The 24,755-nt window shown below is 38.9% G+C and overlaps 1 protein-coding gene across 1 annotated transcript in view; it reads left to right on the top strand.

Moving 5' to 3' along the window:
- fibcd1a (fibrinogen C domain containing 1a) overlaps positions 1-24,755 on the top strand; it is a 110,541-nt gene that overhangs the window by 62,902 nt on the left and 22,884 nt on the right. Inside the window, exon 6 of the mRNA XM_049486224.1 lies at positions 4,064-4,160. Within this exon, the coding sequence (XP_049342181.1) occupies positions 4,064-4,160 (97 nt within the window). The remainder of the gene's footprint in view (positions 1-4,063; positions 4,161-24,755) is intronic.

Genomic DNA, 24,755 nt, shown 5'->3' with positions numbered 1-24,755 from the left:
AGAGGTTATGGTGAATAATTAAAATCTCTTTGGTTGTTTTGCGGATTGGAGGAGAGGAACAAGAGCGAAAGAGAAGAAGAGAGAGAGAGAGAGAGAGAGAGAGAGAGAAAGAGATTTATTCAGAGTCAAGCTCAGCCTCAGCCATTAATTTTTTAAATGCGGCCCAAAGCACCTGCGTAGAGCGTTGGCATGTTTTATTGAGGGAATCTGTGTTTTTTTCTCCAAGATCTCATGCCCGAAAAGGTCCAGCTCGGGGGCTCCCTGTAGGATCTGGGTTATAAGCTGTACGCATCCTTGCAAATGAACCTGCCTTCAGTTACTCGCTGATAAACGACCCTAATGAGCTCCTGCTGAAGTCTGCTGAAGTCTGCTGAAGTCTCAGGCGCAGACAGCTCGCAGTTCGCACCTTCAGAAGCTTTTCCATGAAATAAATGCCAGGTGACAAGGAGGCTACAGAACCCTGACTCCACACGAGAACGGAGACAATGTCATTATTTCTAATTCAGGCCCGAGGAAGCTTCTCCATCACCGTTTCTCCGTGGATCCGTTCTTGTCTAGTTTGGGGAGGAAGAGGAGTGGCGTGTGGGAAGTGTCCCCCGGGGCCTTTGTGCCTGTGTGTGTTCTCTTCTTGGCAGGAGCCGCCGAGCGCATGAGGAGGGCGCTGTTCTTGGCTCATTTACATTGATGGCCAGGCTTTGCCTTTGCTGGCATTTTCAGCAGCCATTGATCCACTGCCTGCCTGATTAATCTTCTATAACGGGATCAGCAGTCAATTAGTGTCTGAATTTCTCTTTGAATTCTGTCCATGCCTCACCTTCCCACCGTTCCTCTGCCAGGGCCAGGAACTTTCAGTGTTTATCATTTACGGCACGCCTGACAAATATTTACCATGACTGTATTTACATCTACACGAACACTTCGTCCTAAACTGCCTCTTTGTGCCTTTTGTGTTTTGTGTAAAGTACAATATCATGACCTCATCCTCCCTCATCTATGTTTGTTTAAAGTGTAGTCACAAAGACCTTTAAAAACATTTTGAACATGATGAAAGCGGCACTCATCAGGACCGCTCCAGGAAAGGAAGAGCAAGAGTTCCCCTTATCTTGCACAGGATAAGGAGAATCACCAGCCTAAGAAACCAGCTAAAAGCTCCCCAGATGATTTACAGAGTATTTTGGTTTGTTTAACACTTGCCTTCCCATAAGATGGATGACTTCACTATTCATTTACAATGTAGGATAAAAATAAAATATAAAAAATAAAAGCACTAAATAAAAGAAAAAAAAAATCCATCTTTTCAATCTATTGCTAAACATCCATGCCAACATACAGTAAAAGATGCAAAGAAATACAACTCAGGAAAAAAGTAAGAGAGCACTTCAGTTTCGGAATCAGTTTCTCTGATTTTGCTTTTTATAGGTTTATATTTGAGTAAAATGTAAAATGTAAAACATTGTTGTTTTATTCTATAAACTACAGACAACATTTCTCCCAAATTACAAATAAAAATATTCTCATTTAGAGCATTTATTTACAGAAAATGAGAAATGCCTGAAATAACAAAAAAGATGCAGAGCTTTCAGACCTCAAATAATGCAAAGAAAACAAGTTCATATTCATAAAGTTTTAAGTTTTAGGAGTTCAGAAATCAATATTTGGTGGAATAATCCTGGTTGGTTTTTAATCACAGTTTTCATGCATCTTGGCATCATGTTCTTCTCCTCCACCAGTCTTACACACTGCTCTTGGATAACTTTATGCTGCTTTACTCCTGGTGTAAAAATTCAAGCAGTTCAGTTTGGTGGTTTGATGGTTTGTGATCATCCATCTTCCTCTTGATTATATTCCAGAGGTTTTTAATTTGGTAAAATCAAAGAAACTCATCATTTTTAAGTGGTCTCTGTTGCACCTCCACTTCTTCTTGTTTTTCTGAGATAAGGAAGGCATGACCTCACCAGACTGACCGGAATATCACTGGTATCGTGGAGCTCTGGGTTTGATGTAGCACCGCCGCCGAGTCTGTTCTTCTGTCTGTTCTAAATGTAGCTGTCCTTCCAGAACCACACATCCCAGACAGCTCCTGGGAGGATTAATATGTGGCACAGACAGAGGGCACACCTGGAGGCGAGCGAGGGCTGGAGATCTGGATCGGTTTTCTGAGGACTCAGCGGTTTGGAGGGAGGAACAGGAGAGAGGGCTGATAGAGGATAATGACAGATGGTGCTTTGGTCTCCTCTCCACATAATGGTCATGTGCGGTCTCTGAGTGTCGGAGAGGAGAGCTCAGATGCTCTCAGCCAAGACAGACTCTGGTTTCACTCCAGTCAAACACTGCTTAAATAAGCATGGGCTATCTCACTGTGTAATGCCAATTAACATTATCAGGCACGGCATCAGAGATATTGCACCAGTCTATTTGGAGACTGAGGTGCTATGTTTCTGTGGAATAGCATGTTATTAATACTAGAGCTTATATATTTATATACAGTGGCGAGAAAAAGTAGGCGAACCCTTTAGATTGTCATGTTTTTTTGCATAAATTTATCATTAAATGTGATCTGATTTCAATGCAAGGCAAGGGTATTGTCAAATATAATGTGTCTTTAATATTAACACAAAAATTATGATCATTCCAATTTGACTGATAAAAAGACACAGGAAGGATACCCATATCAAGTCAAGTAGTTTTTTTTTATACTGCATATGTACAGGACATACAGAGAATTGAAATGACGTTACTCTCCTTCCCAATTTTACAGCAAGTACAGATAATAGATATAATAAAGGAGAATGGGAGACACTATGGGTACAATACAGCAGGGACACAATAGACATACATGAGACAGAAGCAAGGTGCAGTAGTGTGGGGGAGAAATAGATATATAAATATAAGTAAAAAAAAGAAATAGATATATAATATAAAAGAGTGGGAGACACTATATGTACAAAACAACAAGACACAATAAACATACGTAAGACGTAATAGTGCAATATTGATGGTGATTGAGATGGAATGACAGAATAAATAGTATATAACAGTAGTGTGAATATGGTATATGGTATATGGCTTAATGCTGGTAAAGTGAATGGGGAATTAAAGTGCAGAGTTTCAGTACTGTATTAGTGGGGGTTCAGGATGCTGAGTGAGTGTGTGCTGGGGGCAGGATTGGGATGGGGGTAGAGCAGGTATGTGAGCCATACCACACTATATGTCAAATGAAATTTGGTAGAAGTTCTGTAGAAGTTGGGTAACGCAACAGGACAGTGACCCAAAACACAGTAGCAAGTCCACAACAGAATGGCTTAAGGAAACCATGTCTTCCTCGGAATGGCCAAATCAGAGCTCACATCTCAAAAACTATTGATTAGTATTGAAACATCAATTGATTTCAAGGGTCCACTTACTTTTTCAACTAACATTATGAGCGTTGAGTGAGTGTGTTCAATAAGGACCTGCAAGATCATAATTGTTTTTGTGTAATATGTTGTGCTATTATGGACATGTATATTTGTCAGTATAATTCAATTCATCATTCAAGCGATGATCAGACATCATGTGTTTGTGTGTATATAATGCATCTCAAAAAATATTAAAAAAAATAGTAATTCAGTTCAAAATGTGAAACTTATATATTACATAGATGTATTACACACAGAGTGATCTATTTTAAGTGTTTATTTCGTATTCCTCTGGAATATAATCAAGAGGAAGATGGATGATCACAAGCCATCAAACCACCAAACTGAACTGCTTGAAAACTATACTGCTTTTGCACCAGGAGTAAAGCAGCATAACGTTATCCAAAAGCAGTGTGTAAGACTGGTGGTGGAGGAGAACATGATGCCAAGATGCATGAAAAAAAAACTGTGATTAAAAACCTTCAGGGTTATTCCACTAAATACTGATTTCAGATTTTTCATTTTCTGTAAATAAATGCTCTAAATGACAATATTTTTATTTGGAATTTGGAAGAAATGTTGTCTGTAGTTGTCTCATGTTGTGATGAGGTATCAGTCTTCTTGAGATCAGAGTGGCAATTTTACACACTTCTTTTTTCTCCCAGGTGATCCAGCGCAGAGAGGACGGCTCCATAAACTTCTACAGGGACTGGGCTGCTTATCGCGAGGGCTTTGGCAAGATCACAGGGGAACACTGGCTCGGTAAGCTCTGCTTTCATGCTAGCCGGCAACAAATACTATACACAGCAAGCAGAAGTACAGAGAGGTCCTGAGTAGCTTCAGTCCAGCTGCAGCTACGAGAGCTGTGTGTGTGTGTGTGTGTGTGTGTGTGTGTGTGTGTGTGTGTGTGTGTGTGTGTGCGGACAGCCGAGGAGCATTATCCACAATCAAGAGCTGTAACGTCAACGTCCGTCAAATTTAGTGTCTTTCTGGCACTTAATTGGGGCTTTATCATTGAAATGAGTTTTTCTTTTGGGTGGTGATGTTTTGCATTTGAGCAAACCAGATTAGCAGCTATTCCTGAGTAAATGGAGAAATCATCGCTGTCCTCACAAATGACTGTTGATGATAAGTGTAATTTACTAGAGAGAGATTAACTGCAATTAGTCTTCCTGAATTGCCGTAAAGAGTCACAAAAGCTTGCTGAGTAGATTTTCCACCTCCCCACTGGGCAGCTAACAGTATTTTGATGCTGATAATTGCGCTAAATTCATACCTGCCGACATTCAACCAGGAGACTTACAGTATTTTTTAATCCAGTGAAAACACATTTAAAGCAATGTGAATGAAAGCTTTTTAACATGAATATGTAAAAGTGTGTAAGCTCAAAAATGTGACTTTTTAAAATCTTATATATACATATATATATATATATATCGTTCCTCTGCATATATCAACATTCCTTTACTTAATAATTACACATTTGAGGAGTTGTGCTCGTATTGAGTACTTAGAAATGAAAGTGAGGTTAAATCTAATAATCTAATAATGCTGTGTTTTGGCAAACAAAATTGTCAATGCAAATTACAATATTTACGACAATTATATATTGCACATACACTACAACTGTATTTTCATTGGGTTATTTTATTTATTGTTTTCTATATAGTAAATGAGTAGTGGAGTGATCTATCAGACTATACAGAACCACACAAGGAATCATGTAGTAACTTAAAAACTTTTAAGTTAAACAAACCAAAATACTCTGTTAATGCTGAGTATGTTAACTTAATGTTTCTGAGGCTGGCAACTCTGATGAACTTATCCAGAGGAAAGAGGAGGAAACTCTTGCTCTTCCTTTCCTGCAGCGTTCCTGATAAGAGCCAGTTGCATCATGTACTCATCATTGTACTCATATGAAGGTTCATTAACTCGAATTTCATATATAAAGTCTGTAAGGAAGTACTTTATTGTTAATCCAATGTCTGTGGGAGGCGCCGGTAACCAAGGTAAGATGGATAAACACTTCAGAAATGAGGAGCGTTTTCATGTTTTTTTAAAGGTCTTTATGAAAAGATGCACCAATCTACATATATTTACATATAAACTATTAATTACATAATAATCCAATACTTTAGTGTTTCAATATTTTCTTCCACTCCTAATTTATACATACTCCTATATATATATATATATATATATTTGGTGTAAAGTGCAGATAAGAGATGAGATAGTTACAAAAATAGTCTTTTCTCTGTCTCTAATCTGTCCAGTCAGATTCTGTATCTGAACATTAACTCTCGCCTTATCGTTTTCTCCCACGCGTAACCAGCTTGTATAGAAAAGGCACATCTCTCTGTTTTCCCGTCTTTGACAGATGACTGCGGGGAGTAAAAGAAGAGCGATACGGTGTGTTTGTGTAAGTTTGTGTGTATGTGTGGCTCGCGCACGTGCGTGTGATGGACGGTTACTCTCAGACGCCTCCAACATAAACAAGATAAATGGCATTTTCTTTTATTTACTGCACGGTTGCCTCTACTTCATCAAGAGAAGAAGATGGAGAAAGTCTGGCTCTGGCGGTGACAGGGTTGATCCGCTCTGGGTCTGAGCTGCTTCTGCCTGACACCACTATTTCAGGGATGGAGCTGTTGTCTTATTCCGCACTGTTCGGCAGGCGGCACGAGGCGCATGTGAGGAGCGCAGTGTGTGTTACGGACCGTCTGTATGTGTGTATGTGTGTGTGTGTGGGGGCCTTCGTGTTTTTTGCGTTTTTTTTTTTTCTCTCCGGTCTACGGCTCCAATAATGTCAAGTGACAGGCCTGTCAGGGAGTGACATCTCCCCGAGATTGACAGGCTCAGCAAGAGGAGACGAGAGGAGGCTAACGTCCTTCGCTCTCTCCTGCTGCGGCTGGAAATGACTTTTCCCTCGGCCTGCTTGTTCCCGACCTGCTCCTGCACCGTAAGTAAAACTGGCCCGTAGCGCTTAGCCTGCAGCGCGCTGGGCGGTGACATGGCGCTGAGTGTTGACTGGTGACTGGAGGGGTTGGTCCCTGTGGGAATGCCCAGGAACAAGTGCTCTTCTCTGGGGCGGAGAGGATGATGGCCCCGCCTGATGGTGGAGTCAAGCTCCAGAATGCCTCCGCCGTCAATGAGAATGAGGCTAAACCTCCCCCGCTCTCTGATCAATAAGAGACAAGAGGGAGCTGGGGACAATTAACCTCTGGGGCCACAGAGATGAGCTGGAGAAGCAAAAGAGGGAAGAAAAGAAAAACATCAACAATGCGGAGCCATCAGAATGAGGTGACAGAAGGAGAGCAGAGGCCAAAGCCCCCTAAGCAAAGACAATCTTCTAGGAAGTAGGAGAAAGAAAGAGAAAGAGAGAAAGCATAGAAAGATCTATGTTTCCTTTTTTTAAAAAAAAAGGGGGATGAAAAATACATTTCAGGATGACAGCACAGCTTGAAGTTTCACAACAAGAAAAAACTCCAAAACGCCTCTACTGATGGGGAATATTCAAGAGGGGATCGTTTTAGTGTCGCATTAGCAATCAGCAGGAAATACACGAACGCACAGAAATGTAGGGGCGAATATTGCAGAAAGAAATGAATATTAATGAGAGACAGTGTATTTTTGTGTCATCAAAGGGGAAGGTTTGAATTACCATTCCATAATTCCATAATTTTCTTTTGTAGTATATTAGCATATCCATTCAAAATCAAACTAGGAGGGCGCTATAAATAAACTTAGCCTTTTATCAGTAATTTTGAAATAAATCAACTCGAAATGGTTATAATAAGTCGTTCCCACTCCCTCAGAACCCTCGCAGATATTTACACAGAGTGCTAATACAAAGCTCAAGTGCTCATCAAAAGTGCTCTCTCTCTTTTCTCTCTCTCTCTTTTTTGTCTCAGCCTCTTTCTTTCCCTCTCTCTCTTTCTCAAGTACCCACACGAGCACTGCACACATACACATGAATCTGGGGTGTGTGTGAGAGAGGGATTTTAAAAAGCCTAGCTTCTCCGCTTTGTTGGAATCCCATTTATGAGCTCTTCTTTACTGATGTGCTCCGGTATATGATGACCAGCCCCCAAAAAAAGACGACCTTAAACTTTATCCCCTCGGATCCTGTCTGAAAAAGAAGAAAAGAGTGTTCCCAATCGCGTTAACCTGATCCCGGGCGCGTCCCCGGAAGCCGTCACGCAGCACTGCTAAAATCCAGCCCGGTCCTGCATCAGCACAACCCCAGAACCTTAATCCATAATCTCACTGCTTCAGACCAGCCCTCGCTCTCTGACAGACTCATCGATGAGGTCAGAAGTCAGCACCGTGATCCGGCCAGAACACAGTTACTGCCTCCGTTTCCTGGTTTTGGATGTAGAACATCCTTCAGGGGAGGTGATCGACAGCATCAGGTTGTGGGAAAGGTCTTGTGGTGCAGTGCGTCGTTGGCAGCGTGGAAAATGTTGTTGAGGAGGACGCAGCGGAGCCGTTAGGGTCAGTGAAGTGAGAACAGTCCAAGTTAGAACAAAGACTGTTGCCAAGTCTGTTTTATTGGTTTGGATGTGGAGCTTCATGCAGAGATTGAGGTCAACAGCAAGAGGCTGTGGAAAAGGTCTTACCATCCAGTGCTTTGGTGGTAGCCTGGGAAGTATCGCTCAGAAGGACCCATCAGAGCTGTTATACCAGAGTGTTAATGCAGTAATAACAATTGTTTGAACAGAGTTGCTGCCTCCATTACTTTCTTTTAGAGAGAGAACATCCTTCTAGGGAGGTCATCAACAGCATCAGGTTGTGGAAAAGGTCTTATCGTGCAATGCGTTGTTGGCAGCAAGGAAAAGCTGTTATGTCAGAGGCTATTTCTACCAAAAAATGAGAGGTCAATGCCGTGATCCGGTCAGAGCACAGCCTGGTGCTATCTCTGTTTTATTGGTTTGGATGTAGAGAAGAGAAGACTAGAGGTCAGTGAAGTGATTCAGGTCAGAACAAAGATTGTTGCCTTGTCTGTTTTATTGGTTTGGATGTGGAGCTTCATGCAGAGATTGAGGTCAACAGCATGAGGTTGTGGAAAAGGTCTTACCATCCAGTGCTTTGGCGATAGCCTGTGAAGTATCGCTGAGGAGTCCCCATCAGAGCCGTTATACCAGAGTGTTAATGCAGAATAGGCCATAGTACCGTCATGAGCATTGGACTACTTGTGTGTAAACATAGTGTACTAAAGGTACTATTTGAATTTCCAATCCATAAAGAAGTCTTAAGGATGATGATTTATCTTATTAATCATTTGTCAGCCCTAGGATAAACACCGCACTTAACAAAAAAACAGTTTCTGATCTCGTCTAAAAAACTCTTACATAATAAAGGTTTAGAGATCTATAGAGGACCCACGACTGTGCACTATAACAGCTTTGAACATTAAACATTTGAGAATGATAGAGCACATCCACCACGCATAATCAAACCACACTGCTGGATGTTGTTGTTTTAATACCGTGGGGAGCGAGAAAGAACCACTGATGAGACCATATTGAAAATTCAGCACAGTTGCTAATGAGCAATGAGGCGTCACCTCTCAGCTCCCGCTCAATACGCTCAGAGGCATCAGCAAAGTGTCGCCGGTGTCATTACTGCAACGATGCTCCAGCATAACGGCTCTGATGCGTCCTCTTCAACGACAAGCTTTGCGTCGTAAGACCTTTTACACAACTTGATTCTGCGCTTCTAAAACAAGGAAACAAAGGTGCTGTGCTGGGCAACTTTCACAATTAATTTGGTTATTTCGAACAACAGCTCCCATAGACTAACCCGTGCATATTTTCTAAACATTCCTCTGAGGACTACCCTATGTTTACACACAAGTAGTCCAATGCCCATGACGGTACTATGGCCTATTCCTGCTACCAGCAAAATCATAACACTGCTTACTCATAACTTACTACGGGTTTCTTTAACGCTCAAATAAAACCATAAACATTCTACTCTTTTACTATGAAGGTTTATTATTATGTTTTCAGATGCCAAGATAGCAATTTACGAACACAGCTTATCAGTGTCGATATATTCACAAGCTCTTTGCTGTTTAAACAGCGCACAAAGGCATGAAAATAGAGTGTTGGCAGGATGAAGTGAACATGTTGAAGTGCTCTAAAGTCTGGCTCTACTTCGAAAAAGAGTTTCTGAGAGCATCTACAGGTGAAGTAAATGTCTTAAAAATAGTGGCTCATGCAATAAAAAATACTGTTAAATAAATATATAGACTGCATTTTTTGTCACAATTGAGAAAACAGTATCAGAAAAGGAATAACATTGTTTAAAATGATACCCAGCCCTAATTATATACTATAATGTTATTATATGGTAATAATGTTGAGGTCACTGTGACATTCAGTTTTATAACCTTTCTCTAAAATGTCCCTTCACTTTAGGCCATAACTTAACAACACATCACTTATAATACTTATATAATATAAAACTTTGAAATATAGATTATTATTGTTTTACAGAATTAATCAGGGATCCTCACCGAAAAGCAATGGCGCTGCAGTAGAATTTATTTCTAGATAAATATTTCCTTTTTTTTACCGGGTGTTTGTATCAAACGTGCTGGAACAGTGCTGGAACTTTTTTCAGTATGAGCTCAGTCCTCAGAGGAATGTTTAAAAAATATGCGCGGGTTAGTCTGTGGGAGGTGCCGGTAACCAAGGTAAGATGGATAAACACTTCAAAAATGAGGAGCGTTTATTTTAATTTAATTCTTATTGTTTTATGCAGGTTTAAATTCTTGGGGTCATGTTGATCCAGAGAATAAAGGGTTTTGCAAATTTGAGGATAGTAGGAGGGTTAATGATTTTGATGGTTGATGACGTGCTTTCTGCGCTCAGTGGTACTCAGTGCAGCTCTGTGCTGATTCTGGGTGTTGGGGAAAGGAATCAGGCTATGAGGTGTAATGTGCCTCGACACATTTTCTCTCTCTCTCTCTCTCTTTTTCTCTCTCTCCTGCTGCCCTGCTGAAGCTACTACACCTCCTCCACTGCAGCACATACTGCTGACTCCAGTAATATAGTAATCCTTTATCCTTCACACTCTCTCTCACTCTCTCTCTCTCTCTCTCTCTCTCTCTCTCTCTCTCTGTTTCCTCTCTCGTTATCTCTCTAATACTTTCCGCCTTTGTTGTAATGTTCCGTTCCTCTCGTCCTGCTGATTTCACTGAGCTCAGACGGGTTGCCAGTTCTCCATTGATCCAGACTTCCTGCGGGCTGTCCTGCGTCGGACCAAGTGCATTTTCAAAAAGTGGGTTAAAAACATGGCGCCTCCTCTGGGGTGTTCCTCTCCTGCCCGCTGATTCATTATGCTACACCGAGCCTGGGTAAAGACACTGCTGTGCATCCTGTTAGCCGTGCCAGTCTCAAAATGAGCTGTACTGCCACAAGAGCCCGGCGCGGCCCACGTCCTGTCTCTGCTCTTGGCTGGGTGATGCGCCTCACTGGTGTTATTGCTTTATTTGCTTCTTATATAAGCTCTGAACACTGTCACGAAGGACACAGAGATACCAGTGTGGGGTTACTTTATCTTAGGATGTTATAGAAAGCTTGATTACGCCATTAAATGTGATTACTCAATAGGGGTGGGCGATATGGCCTAAAAAAACAATATCACAATAATTCATGGTATTTGCGTAATAACGATACTTTTGGCGATATTACAAAACACTGAATTAAAAATCAATCAATCAATCAACCTTTATTTACAATGCAGGCGAGCAATTACATAAAGAAGGGATTAACATCAACAACAACAACAACAAAAAAACAAAAAATATATAGATAGAATAAAATAAGTGATAGAAAATAAAAAACTGCATTTTAATATGGTATAAGAATTATTTTAAAAAAGGATAATTTCAAAACTATTAAAAATAATCATTTACGAGTAGAAATCACAAAATCATAAGTAAAAAAAAGGTAATAGAACTAATAAAAATTCAACTACAGATGAATAAATAAAAAACTAAACACATAAAAGAGTAAAATATAAATAAGCAATACCTAAAAATAATAAAATAAAAGAAAGAAACTAAAAAGAAATGTCAATAACAAACCAACTGCTAAAACGAACCAACATTTAAAAAACGAAAAAGTTAACTAAAAAAAATAACAATAATCATAAATGAAAAAAAACAAACAAAAAAATACAATCAGCTAAAACAGTGGCATATACATGATTCGATATGGCACACCCCTATTACTCAATTATAATAATTATAAAAAAAATTGATTGCATTTTCTACATGAATCTACATGATCTGTAATCAGATGTAAACATACATCTGTAATCAGTCATTAGTATCAGGCATTTTATAATGTATCCTTTATATTCTTCATCTTTGGATATTATTATTTTATACTATACTATTATACTATTATATATATAGTACTAGTATAATATTATATATATATTCTATTTTAAATACAGTATGTCATTTTTTAAAATAGTATGTAATATTGATTTATTTTATTTATTAGATAAATAGAAGAATTATTAGAATCTTAAAAGAGTTTATTAATATAATGAAACAGTTAAGATGTAAACAAGGATGTTTAGAGATGGAATTTTCAGTACCTGCAAAAGTTTGGATGCACCTTAAATTTAGTGTAATTCAGAAAACTGCATTAAATTGTTAATTGTTAAATTTTAAATGCTTTATAGTAGCACCTCCTGTTTAGATGACAGTTTTGCACATCTTTGCAATAGATAAAAAATACTGATGACGCTGACAATGGAAGTGTCTTTAGAACAGAGTATCAGACATCTCTGATTCACTTTGTTTACACCTTAACGACGGATCTTAAAGGAACCATTCATTTACCATGCATTCATTTATTACTGTGCACATTCATTTATTATTTTGCATTCATTTATTATTGTTTAGTCAAGCCATTGTTAATCGTTTGACCTTTTTAAGAACTGATTACTCGATTAGTCATTACAGTCATCATTAGATTGGATGATTACTAATAGAATTTATAGTGACAGCAGTGAAGAAGTTTCACAGATTGTGGCACAGTGGTGTGTTCTAGACCCTGTTTATTCACCGCAGTATCAGATATGCCAGAGCAGACAGTGATTTCTCATGCCAGAGCTTGTGCGCTCTCTGTTGCAGCTCCCAAATGTCTTTGTTTCCTGTTGTAACACATGACTTGCTTCCATTACGAGTTGAGTAGATGTGCGAGGTTCATACACAGCAGCAAAGAACACTATCAAAGGGGAAAGCAAAATAAACGTAATAAACAACGGGATAAATAACGGGAAAAAAACAATATTCTTCAAGGGACAAATGTCTATAACTAGCTATAAAGTACAATATAGTACAGAGAGCAGTTGAAAACAATTAGGAATCAGGTGACTGTGATCTTTGTGAGAGGTGTTCTGGGAAATGGAGTTTGTTAAGCAAAGTCTTCTGTTGGAGACAGGTGTATGCAGCACAGGAACATCAAAATCGGATAGTTGTGACAGATTTTAGGGTTAGCATTAGATTGGATGATTACTAATAAACTATAAACGGATTTATAGTGACAGCAGTGAAGAAGTATCACAGATTGTGGCACAGTGGTGTGTTCTAGACCCTGTTTATTCACCGCAGTATCAGATATGCCAGAGCAGACAGTGATTTCTCGTGCCAGGGCTTGTGCGCTCTCTGTTGCAGCTCCCGCATGTCTTTGTTTCCTGTTGAAACACATGACTTGCTTCCATTACGAGTTGAGTAGATGTGCGAGGTTCATACATTTACATTACATTTTACATTACACAGCAGCAAAGAACACAATCAGAGGGCAAGGTGAAATAAACGTAATAAACAACGGGATAAATAACGGGAAAAAAACAATATTTCAAGGGACAAGGGACTTCAAGGGACAAATGACTATAACTAGCTATACAGTACAATATAGTACAGAGAGCAGTTGAAAACAATAAGGAATCAGGTGACTGTGATCTGTGTGAGAGGTGTTCTGGGAAATGGAGTCCGTTAAGCATAATCTTCTGTTGGAGACAGGTGTATGCAGGACAGGAGCATCAAAATCAGATAGTTGTGACAGATTTTAGGGTTAGCATTAGATGTTTTAGTTACTAATAAACTATAAACGAATTTATAGTGACAGCAGTGAAGAAGTTTCACAGATTGTGGCACAGTGGTGTGTCCTAGACCCTGTTTATTCACCGCAGTATCAGATATGCCAGAGCAGACAGTGATTTCTCATGCCAGAGCTTGTGCGCTCTCTGTTGCAGCTCCCACATGTCTTTGTTTCCTGTTGAAACACATGGCTTGCCTATTCTCCCTCTTCTCCTCGCTACACTCCGCAGATTCTACCGAGTTTTCCTGAGATGTGTGACACAGATTCTGCTGACAAGCATATTCACTAGTCAGTGTACAGTCTTCTCTCCTTCCTTTTTTATATTCTCTACCTCCGAGCTGCTGCTGCTCCTCCCTCTCTCTCTCTCTGTCTCCAGCACCCCCTGTGCGTATGTGTGGTGAGTGTGAGGGCTTGTGAAGCTTTGTGTTATGACACTTTGCTATTGTTTACTTTTAGAAAATGCGGCAGCCAGTTACAGAATGACCTCCTTAATATTTCACAGCCCTCAGAGTTTCAAAGAACTGGTAGCATCCGTCGAGACTCTCTATTGTACCGAGGCACGAGTGTGATGTTCCTGCCAGAATGTGTTAATATAGAATGAATATTTTAGGAATCTAAAGTACAGTTCATGCCGTCGTTAGCTGATCACAGCGGGGAGGGAAGAAACCATTGAATCTCACTGGTGGAGAAGGGACTGACATTTCCACATAAAACACTGCAACAGCTCAGCCATATTTTATTTATTTACAGCTCCGTTTAGCAAACATTTCCAACTCTAGCCCTCTTTCAATCCTGCTCCTGCGAACATCCTGAATCTGCCAGCAGATTTTAGGTCACCTTTTTAATGCATTCGGCAGATGCTCTTCGCTGAGTGACACCACAAAGCTGTAAAGGAATAATCTTAATAATAGTCTTAATTTGCACGTTCTTGGCGGTGTGAAATAAAGCTCTTGTCTTTAATGTCTCAGGAAATGAGACAATAATGCTCTTTCTTACACCAGTTTCTATTTTCACTATGTGCTCTCTGTTGGTCGGTGTATCACTTAGCGGAGAGACAGAATTGGGTATCGTCACCCTATCGTATCCCTTATCTGACACTCCGATTGTGGCGGCTTTACACCTTCAGGGAGTCCTGTCCAATCCCGTGATGTGCAAGAGTAACACCTTAATAAAACATGAGTTTTTACTGAGCAGTAAAAACAGTATCGTAAGTCTTACACCACATCAGACTTTTTGTTTCTAATTTTTCCCATTTATCCCCAATTTACATGGCCAATTACCCACCCAACTCACTAGGACTCCCTCTATTACTAGTGATGCCCCAATAATAACACACCAGGAGGGTGAAGACTAAAACATGCATTCCTCTGATACATGTGAAGTCAGACACCACTTCTTTTCGAGCTTTACAGCGCTAACGCTCGGAGGAAAGCGCAGCGACTCAGTTCCGATACATCAGCTCACAGATGCCCTGTGCTGCGGACATCACCCTAGGAGTGATGTGGGGAGAGAGTGCCACCTATTGTACCCACCCGGAGGGAGCAGGGCCAATTGTGCTCCCTCTGAGCGCCGGCAGCCTGATGGTAAAGCTGCATGACCAGGGGTTCGAACCTGCGACCTCCCGCTCATAGTGGCAGCGCTTTAGGATGCTGGACCACTCTGCGCCCCGATACACTTAATTTTACATCACTTTAAGGTTGCGGCACTGTTTTGATTCCTTTTTTATGCAATGTATGTTTATGAAATTATGTAGGGTTGTGTAATGGCAAGATCACATACAACACAATACGTATTACATTACTCATTACATTACAATGAAAGGCTCTGTTTAAAAAGGACAGATCAAAACCAGTCTTTTGGCAACAGAAGGCAAATATGCAAAAGAGGGTACAAACTACAAGTAGTTAGACATGCGAGGGTCATACACAGCAGCAAAAAAAAAAAGTCAAAATCATAAACAAGATAATGGAAACCACTTGCTGTTGGGAGAACTGCAAACAATAATCTGCAGGAAAGGAAAAATAACAAAAAATGGATGTACAATATAGTACAGATAGCAGTTGAAAACAATTAGGAATCAGGTGACTGTGACTGAGGCAGTGACATCATTTTTAAGTGATCTCTTATTTTTTTCCAGACCTGTATATATATATAGATATTTTGATATCTCCTTATCAAAATAAGCTTTAAAAGAAGCACTGTAAATGTAAATCCATTTTCACGGACCAAAGCTTGACTTCCAGTGATGCCACAGCCATCCACAAGAGCGCAGCTGGAATCCGAGAGCTGCCCGCCGTGTAGGAAAAATGGTTTAATTTCTCTCCTGTCAATCTGCAGTCCTTGGGCAGTCGGCACTCTGCAGGCGAGCGCAGCTGACCTGTGTTACTGTACGAGCCGCAGATCACCAGCAGAAAGCACCTGCACTTCACAGTTTCTCCACCAGCCAATTGAAAAGTGTGAAGGCGAGCACGGGCTTCCACTGGTTGGCGCAATATGACACGAGGGGGAACCAACAGCAGGCGGGAATTGGTGACTACTAACCTTGGGGAGATAATTGGGCAACAATCCCTAAAAAATAGAAGAGAGAGAATTCACACCTCAGCGGGCAGAATTACAGACATGGCACAAGTGCAGCACCTGCTGAGTCCTTGAGAACTAAAAAAATATTGCCAATGTTCACGCTCTCTTTATCTGTGATTTATCTGCAAGTATGATCTACCGGAGGCCCTGAATAAAATATAACCTTGTTCTGCACCCACAAAGCGTTCAATTAATCCTGCTTCTGATTGTTTGAGGCTCACTACTTATCTTTTTCTACTGGAGAACACTGAGCGGACTCTACTCGTATTCATGGCTTACGGTTTTATACAGAAGCTGAGAATAAAAATAAAAAAAACCTCAGTAATATTCTTTTTTGTTTGCTTTCTTTTCTTTTCATTTTTATTTAAGTGGAACTTTGAATCTGCATAAACCAAGGCTCTGATTCACCTTTGATACAACAAGACATCAAGGATTTTCAGAATTCCGAATTAAGAGTTCAAGGTGTTTAAAAAACTTAAATTGTTCTTTAAGAAAAGATGCTTCAGTGCTTTACACCCAAAATGTTTTTTCACTTTTTGATCTACTTCAAGTCTGGTGGTTCTTCATCACATTGTGTCATTGTTACACTGGATAAATAGTTCAATAGAAAAGCTCTAAAATTACTTGGAGTTAGATCTCTTTACATATTTTTATTCTTCGATTGAAGGTTAAGACATTTTTTTCCTTCTCCTGAAAAGTAAGTGAAGGATAACCAAAAAAGCAAATTTACAGGAAAGAGATAAAACGAAATGAATGTAAAAAGAGTTTATTTCAGGTCATTCTGGAGAATTAAGTATAAGAGGCTGTTTTATGTTAAAATTATTTAGTAAAATACTAGGTTTTCTTTGGGTAGTGATAAAAACATGTTTATTAAAGTGTAACATGGCATGACCAAAGGTTTATAGATTATAAACCCAAGAAAAGCATTGCATTCCAGCATAAAAACCTTATTCCACCTGTGAAACATGGTGGCGGTAGTATCATGGTTTCAGTCAGGTTTGCATACTTTTTCCATTTACGGATATGGAATATTGGATAATTTACAGAACAACGTTTCAAACTTGTTTATAAATAAAGGTCACACTTTACTTGAATGGTCCAGTTGATGGTGCTCATTTGACATTCAAAAAAGCTAAAAGTTGAAAGTAAATGATTCTCTATTGAATGTAACCCAACATCCAACTCTAACTCTACACTTGGGTTCATATTTAAAGTTTAGGTTAGGGTTAGATGTAGGGTTATGTTCTATTTTAAATCATTTAAATTCAACATATGTTTAATTGTTGCATTTAATCGACATTAAGTTGAATGTCAGTTGAGCATCAATGAGGCCATCAAATGGACAATCAAAGGAAAGTATTACCTAAATTAAAAAATGACTAAAAATGCATAAAATAATACAAAAATTCTGAACTTTCAAGCACCACTGTATGTTTTTTTTTCCGTGACAATAACACCATGCTTCACAGGTTCACAGTTCTATAGGCTGAAGAAGGTGACGTGTAAATTAAGTGAAATATTACGACCTCAGTCATTTTCAGCTCTGATTAATTATCCAGGCATTTTTTTTTTTTAATTCCAGCAAAGCAAAATGAATTTACGAGTCGTGTGACGCTTAGAGAGAAGATTATCCACCCGAGCACTGAAAAAAAAATTCTCATACTTGTTTACAGGGCCGGATACAAAGCGTGCTGCTGTGAGGTATGAGCGCTGTTTCGAAGATAACTGGTTGTACTCTGTTTCATGATTCAGAAGCTTAATAGGAGTGATTTTTCAAAGGCCATTATTTTCTTAGGCTCTGCAACCTTCTGGATGCTCCACATGTTTCTTCGCCCCACGGTGCCCATTTATTTAGCTGAACCTGAAAGCAGTAATGAACAGTAATGTGTATTTTGTGAAGCGTTTCGGAGAGAGAAAGAGGCAGCCAGCTGGAGAGGGGAAATCGGGTCAGCTCTCTGAGAGATACGGCATGAAGCTGATGTCCCTGATAAGATTTCCGTCGGTGGCGACACAAAGCCGCCTCGGTGCTATCAGAAGAATTTCTCCACACAAAATGATCAGCCATTAGTGCAGCCTTGGTGAAGAAGAAGGAGAAGAAGAAGAAGAAGATGGAGAAGAAGGACTGCTGTCACACTAATAGTGATATAAACTAGCTTAAAGCCTGTAGATACACTTAAAAGGACCAACTCATAGCATCAGTGCATAACCATCAGATTAATACACTACAATCTACTTTAATTGTTGATCTAATTGATTGTTGGTATATTATGAATCATACAGGACTGGCAAACAATGGCTAAGAAAAAAGTATTTTTAAAAACAAAAACAAAAAAACATTAACCCATCTCTACCTTGTTTTTACATTTATTGTCCATTAAATAAGCTCCACTTAGCATTTAAGAGCATGTTGTACTTCTATAACTATAACTACATACTGTAGTCCTGTATTTGTATCTCTGCATACTTTATTATCCGTAGTTTACCCTGTTATTCACAGAGCTGCTTGTGGGTGCACTGCTCAGAAGCCTTGTGACCAACATTTTTGTCCTTTATTTATTTATAAAAAAATTTTTACCTTATAATCTGTTGCTTATAAGGTATGAATTCTATCAGTCAGGTATTAAAGAGCAGTAAAGCTTCTCCACTGAAGTACAGAGTTATACAGGAGTTTCATCAAAGTTTCTCCAGCACTAAGGCTGGAGCAGTATTAGCATTAGCCGCTAACCGCGCTAAGAGCTAGCTCTTTCGCTGTTCAGAAGTGAGTATATCAGACTGTACTCTGTGTGTTCACCAAGTTAAAACAAGCTACATGGGATGAACCGCTAGCTGAGAGCACCCTGGGTTACCCGAACACTCAGAGTTCCTCAGTGTAGCATTTACTAGCGCTAAGTGCTGCTGCTAACTGCGGCTATCGCTGCTGCTAACCATGCTAAAATACTGGAAATCTAAGTTTACTGTAAATAAACTTTCGTTTGACATGTTTTGTTGACTTAGGCGACTTGAATTAGAAGGCAAAGATGGCGACACTCTTGTTCAATTCAAGTAGGCATCATTAATAGTGTCGCTTAAAATGCACTTTATAAATGGTAAATTGAAGTTAATGCATTTTGCAACAAAAAGATTGTATATGTGTGTTTATGAAACAATATTAATAAACTCTTTATAAACTTTTTATGACATACACTGGTTTAGTTTTGTAAAGATTTGTGAAACACATCCTAAACTCCACCTCCTCCATTTTCAAGCAATATTAAAAAAGGTGTAAAAAATGTTGAATTGCAATATTTCGTTTTGCAATACTGAATCAATCTTTAAAGCGTTTTACTGCATTTACTGCATAATTATTCACATGAAATAATTGTAAAATCGTATAGCATTTTTTTCTCGGATCAGATCTATCTCTGGGTAAGGTCAGGTTAACCAGTTCTTGGCAAATCCTGAATCAAACTTCAGCCCACATTCTCAGTGTTCTTTTCACAAATCCTGAATCTAACTCTCTCTCTCTCTCTCTCTCTTTCTCTGGTTAAATCCGATATTTTTTACTGTTAACTCCTTTTCCTGTCTTTCCTCTGATTCCACAGTGAAGCAGCCGTGGTTACAGACATCTTTGTGGATAAAGACAGTTGGGATCAGGTCTGTTCGGTATAGCTCTTTCTGATCCTGCAGTTCGGTCTCTGCACATACTGGGGCTTTTGTAGATTGTATATTCCATGCAGTCAGCGCTTGTTTATTTCCTCTTTTCTTTGCGTCTGGGTTCATATTTCAGTGTTTTCTCTTGAATGGACAGATCCTCGTTCCTGCGGGGGTCAGTCGAACAGTGACTGCCTCTACTAGAAAAGCCACTGACACTACAGGAGACGTTATTTCTGTCTGTAAAATGTGCACGGGGGGGGGGGGGGGGGGGGAGAATAAAAAATAAAAAAAAAAACAGAAAACAAGAACCTAATTAAATTTCTCTCTCTCTCTCTCCTGATTTGCATATAATTGAGCTCAAGGCAGAAAATGGATTCGCCAAGACAGTTCAGAGGAAGGAATGCATGTGCTGAGCATTTTTAATTCACACGGGGGCATGGAAATTGAGCGAAATCAATATTGGTCCAGAGGTGTGTGTGTGTGTGTGTGTGTGATGTATTTGGAGGTTCAGGCGGTTGGGGCCAGGCTTGTTATAGAGGAATGATTCATCCTGGAAAGGGCTGAAGCTACTGTCACTTAGATGCCAGGTGTTCAAAGACCCCATACCAGGACCTGAGAGCACAGAGGCACGGCATAGTCATCTCTAGAGTACATGTGTGTGTGTGTGTGTGTGTGTGTGTTTGGAATAAAGAGAGAGAGTGCTAGAGGGCGATGTGTGTGTGTGTGTGTGTGTGTAGTTCATGCCGTGTGTGTGTAAGTAGGCAATGTGCTTGTGAACATGGGTACACCAAACTGAACGCAAAAGGAAATAGTACAGTAACTGTAATGTTTGCTTGATCATAAATTAGGATTATCTGCCTTTTACTCAGGTTTTACTGATTCCATTAAATTAGCATTATTCTTTTCCTTTCCCTATTTGAATGTGGTGTTGGAGATGTGGTGTTAGGAGCTGCTTTTATACACCTGTGGAAATGGAAGTAACTAGAACCTGTGTTTCAGTTGGATGGGTGAAGTTTAAGTGCAAGTGTTCAGAGGAATTCGTTTATTAGAAGCATCAGATGTAGATGTATTTAGAGTTGAATTAGGACTTAATTAGCTGAGTATAAAAATCTCAGGAAGTGTTTGGTATTGCACACATGCTCACAATAGGGGGGAATGACCATTTAAATGGCCTGGGCGATATATGTAACGGACAGTATTAAGTATTTTGTGTGCACTGTCCCTTTAACACGGGTACACGTGTGTGCATAGAGAACCAGAGTGAGTGCTGTACCTCATCACGGAGACCACTAGACTAAATATCTTTGTTTTATTTATTTTATTTCTGTAAATAACGTCATAAATGTGTAAATAAGCACATGCAATACTGCCAGAGCAAGTGCAAGTGTCCTATCTGCTCCATGTGCTTTGTGTATCACCTGCCCCAAAGCTTACTACAGGTATCTGGGTCGGAGCTGGAAGTCTGAACCGAGACTCTGTCATTGTGTTGTCTACGTTGAAGCCTCTTAGTTGTTCGGCCAGAAAAAAATAAATAAATAAATCCAATATCTTACAGCCCTAGCCTTAGTTTTTATTGCTCATATTTCGCAGTACTTCGGTTTTTTTTATAATGTTCTAAAAATGTTCTGTCCATCTGATGATAACTACTAGTCATTAATATGTATGAGATCATTAACCTGCCAGACTTGTTGATTGGCTGAAGAAAAGACCATATTGGTTCAAAGACAGCCACGAATGGAAAAATGCCATATAATGCATTATTTTATCATTCTGCACATTTTGCATAGCGTAGCATCATTACTGCTACTACTAAGTTTTGTGAATCGTATCCAGTATGTTTAATCTACATTATAATGAAATTCACATTTGAACATCGATGTGCATCGATTGTTTTCAGTGCCACATTAGACTCTGCCCTCAAGGCTTCACTAAAATGTGTCCAGACTGTCCAGATTTAGCTAAACGACCTCTGCAGCAGAGCTCATATCTCGCAGAGCTGGACCAGCGCAGAGGGGCAGCTGGCGGAAGGCAGTGACAAACTGATTACAGATTGATGTTAAGTGTGATCCAAACAAGTGCAAGTGAAGCCTCAGAGCAGGAGTCTGGGAAAAAAGGAAAAAATCACATGGTGCCAGTTTTATAGTGCTGTTTTAAAGGAAAGAGCTGAAAACAACAATATTTGCACTTTTATTAGTGCACAAGATTTCTAAACCATCTGAGTAAAGCAGACTGTTTCTTCTTAACTGTTTGCCCAGATAGTTAATTTCAGTTCATTTAAGGTGTTTTCACACCTGTACTTTGTTTGTCTTTGTTTGTTTGAATCAGTTAACAAGTTTTTTGTAGTAATTTGCAGTTTTTCACCCTTGTTTTGGCTTGATTCACACATTATACAGATGAGATTGGTAGATCTAAGGGCTTCTTTTTGGATTTTTATTTAATTATATTTTTATAATTATGTACTACTTCATCTTGGTCTATCACTTCAAATCTCATAATAAAATATATATATATATATAGGATTGGGAAAAGTTCAAGCGATATAAATACTTTGCAAGCCACTGTATATTCCACTTATTTCAATGTCATTTTTCATGTAGCAGCAGAAGAGATGGCATTAGTTCAAAGCAGTAGTTGTTATCTAGGTAATTAATCAGGTTAAACTGCACCTGAACAGCCGTTCAGCTCAAACACAAGGAGTATGTTTGATAGTTGGATAGGGTTGGATTGATTGACTGTATTACCATAGGTTAATGTGTAGTTTCAATGTTTTATGGCTGAATTCTTACGTTGTAATGGAAAAATAAAATAATATAAAAGCTAATCAAAGCTAATTTTCTTGAAGACATACGATAAAATATGCCCTAGTTTTACGTCTTAAAATGTTTTAAATTCAAATCGCGATAATAAAGGGCTTAAATTGTCTTAAATTTACTGTAGATATAATTTTTTTAGATGCCACATTTAATTCCAGTGGGAAAAGCACGTACTAACATTAGCTGCGAGTTACTTGGGAAAGAAATAAGGTTAGCGTAGAGCTAGCTAACATTAGCTGCGAGCTAGCTAACGTTAATGGGGAGAGAACTAAGGTTAGCGTGGAGCTAGCTGATATTTGCAGAGAGATAGCTAATGTGTAACGGAGAGAGAACTAAGGTTAGTGGAGTTAACATTAGCGGTGAGCTAGCTAACATACTAACGTTGGAGGCGAGTTAGCTAATGTTACTGGTGAGAGAACAAAGGTTAGCAAATTAAACATTAGTGACAAGCTAGCGAACATACTAACATTAGCGGCAAGTTAACTGTGTTACCAGGGAGAAAACTAGGGTTAGCAGAGAGTTAGCTAACGTTAGCGATGAGCTAGCGAACATGCTAACATGTTCTGCATCACAATGGAACAAAATTGAAAAAGAAAATTGATTACAAATGGGAAATGTTAAGTTTTAGTTTTCAATACAAAAATTTATTTTCTACTTAAGAAGTTATGACTAAATGTTTAGGCCTTAAATTATATTTATTGAGGTCTTAAAAAGGTAAAGTTAACTAGTTAACCAGCAGCTAGGCTACTGAACTTTAGTGCTCCACTGCTATCACATCTTGAAGGATTGTCCCAATTCTTAGGGGGACGATTTCACCCCAAAAAAAGGAGATAGGGGTAAGTTGTAGGGCCAAGGTGTGAAATGGGATTGGGCTCAACTAAGTCTCTGGCCTCACACTACTAAAAACTACTGTTCTACACATCTAATCTTAACATATATCCACCTTAATTTAAGTTGTTGTGAATGTATGGTTGTGTGGCTGATGGCGGTAATGTTTGTTAGTCTGGAACACAAACACAGATGGCGTGGATGTGGTTTACAGACAGGCTGGACAGCATGTCTTTTCTGTAGAACTGATTCTGTTATCAGTAACCTATATTCAGCGCGCGTCTGTTAAAATATGCTTGAATTATGTGGGCAGAGTCTGGAGTCGTGCGATGACTCTCGATGGCATGGTTTAGGTCTTGTTGTGATTATTGTATCTTAGTCATTAATCTAAATAAAGCATTACTGTGTATATTCTAAGCTCATGTCTGCTCCCTCTCTCTCCTCCTCCTCTTCCTCCGTGAGCAGCAGAGCCCCTCCTGCTGCACAGATGGACAAGTCTGATTAAAAATTAATGGCAAAGCCTTGTTGCATGGGGAGAAAAGGAGAGTAGCCCTGACTCTGCCAGGCTGCTTTACTGCCACGGTGCAACATGTGAGCTATCGTCCCTCTGCAAGCAAAAAAGACTTACGCTGCATTTATATAAATACATTTATATATATATATACTGCATATGCTTGTATGTATGCGAGCACAAAACTCATCTCTCAGTTTACTACTTTAATGCACTGTAATACACTTCCCTTCATTTTAATTTTGTGCAAAAGAATGTGTCACAAAAGCCACATGATATATCTTGTATTTTTCAATGCAATTTAGTATAAAGCAGCAAAAGGTGACATTAGTTCATCGCTGTAGTAGTTATCTCTATAATTAATCAGGTGAAACTGCACCTGAACAGCCAATCAATCAATCAACCTTTATTTCCGCTTGGTAATGCTGAAATGGGACTGAAATATAAGTTTAAATTATAAAAACAAGCAAAAAATAAAATATTTAATTAAGAAGAAATAAAATAATAATTCAGTATAAAAGGATATGCAGACAGGCTAAAATAAATTATAAACACAATTATAGAAATAGAGGACTAAAATAACACCACAGTTATAAAAAAATATGTGTTGGAACTAAAATAAATAAGAATAATAAGTAAAAAAAATTAAAGGACAAAATAAAATTAATAAAAATGAATAAAATAAATAAAAGGTTGAAATGAATAAAATAGAAGGGCTAAAAAGTAAAACATAAAAGTAGACAAATAAAAAGACGAAATCATTAAAATACATAAAAAGTTAACAGAAAAAACTCTAAATGCTAAAACAATAATAGGCTGTCTAAAGGTGATATTTAAAGTAGATTTTATTTATTATGTTTTTATT

The sequence above is a fragment of the Astyanax mexicanus genome, chromosome 12, assembly GCF_023375975.1.
Source record: "Astyanax mexicanus isolate ESR-SI-001 chromosome 12, AstMex3_surface, whole genome shotgun sequence".
NCBI lineage: Eukaryota > Metazoa > Chordata > Actinopteri > Characiformes > Acestrorhamphidae > Astyanax > Astyanax mexicanus.
Note: the sequence above shows the minus strand (reverse complement) of the source record. Positions and strands in the feature narration are given on the sequence as shown.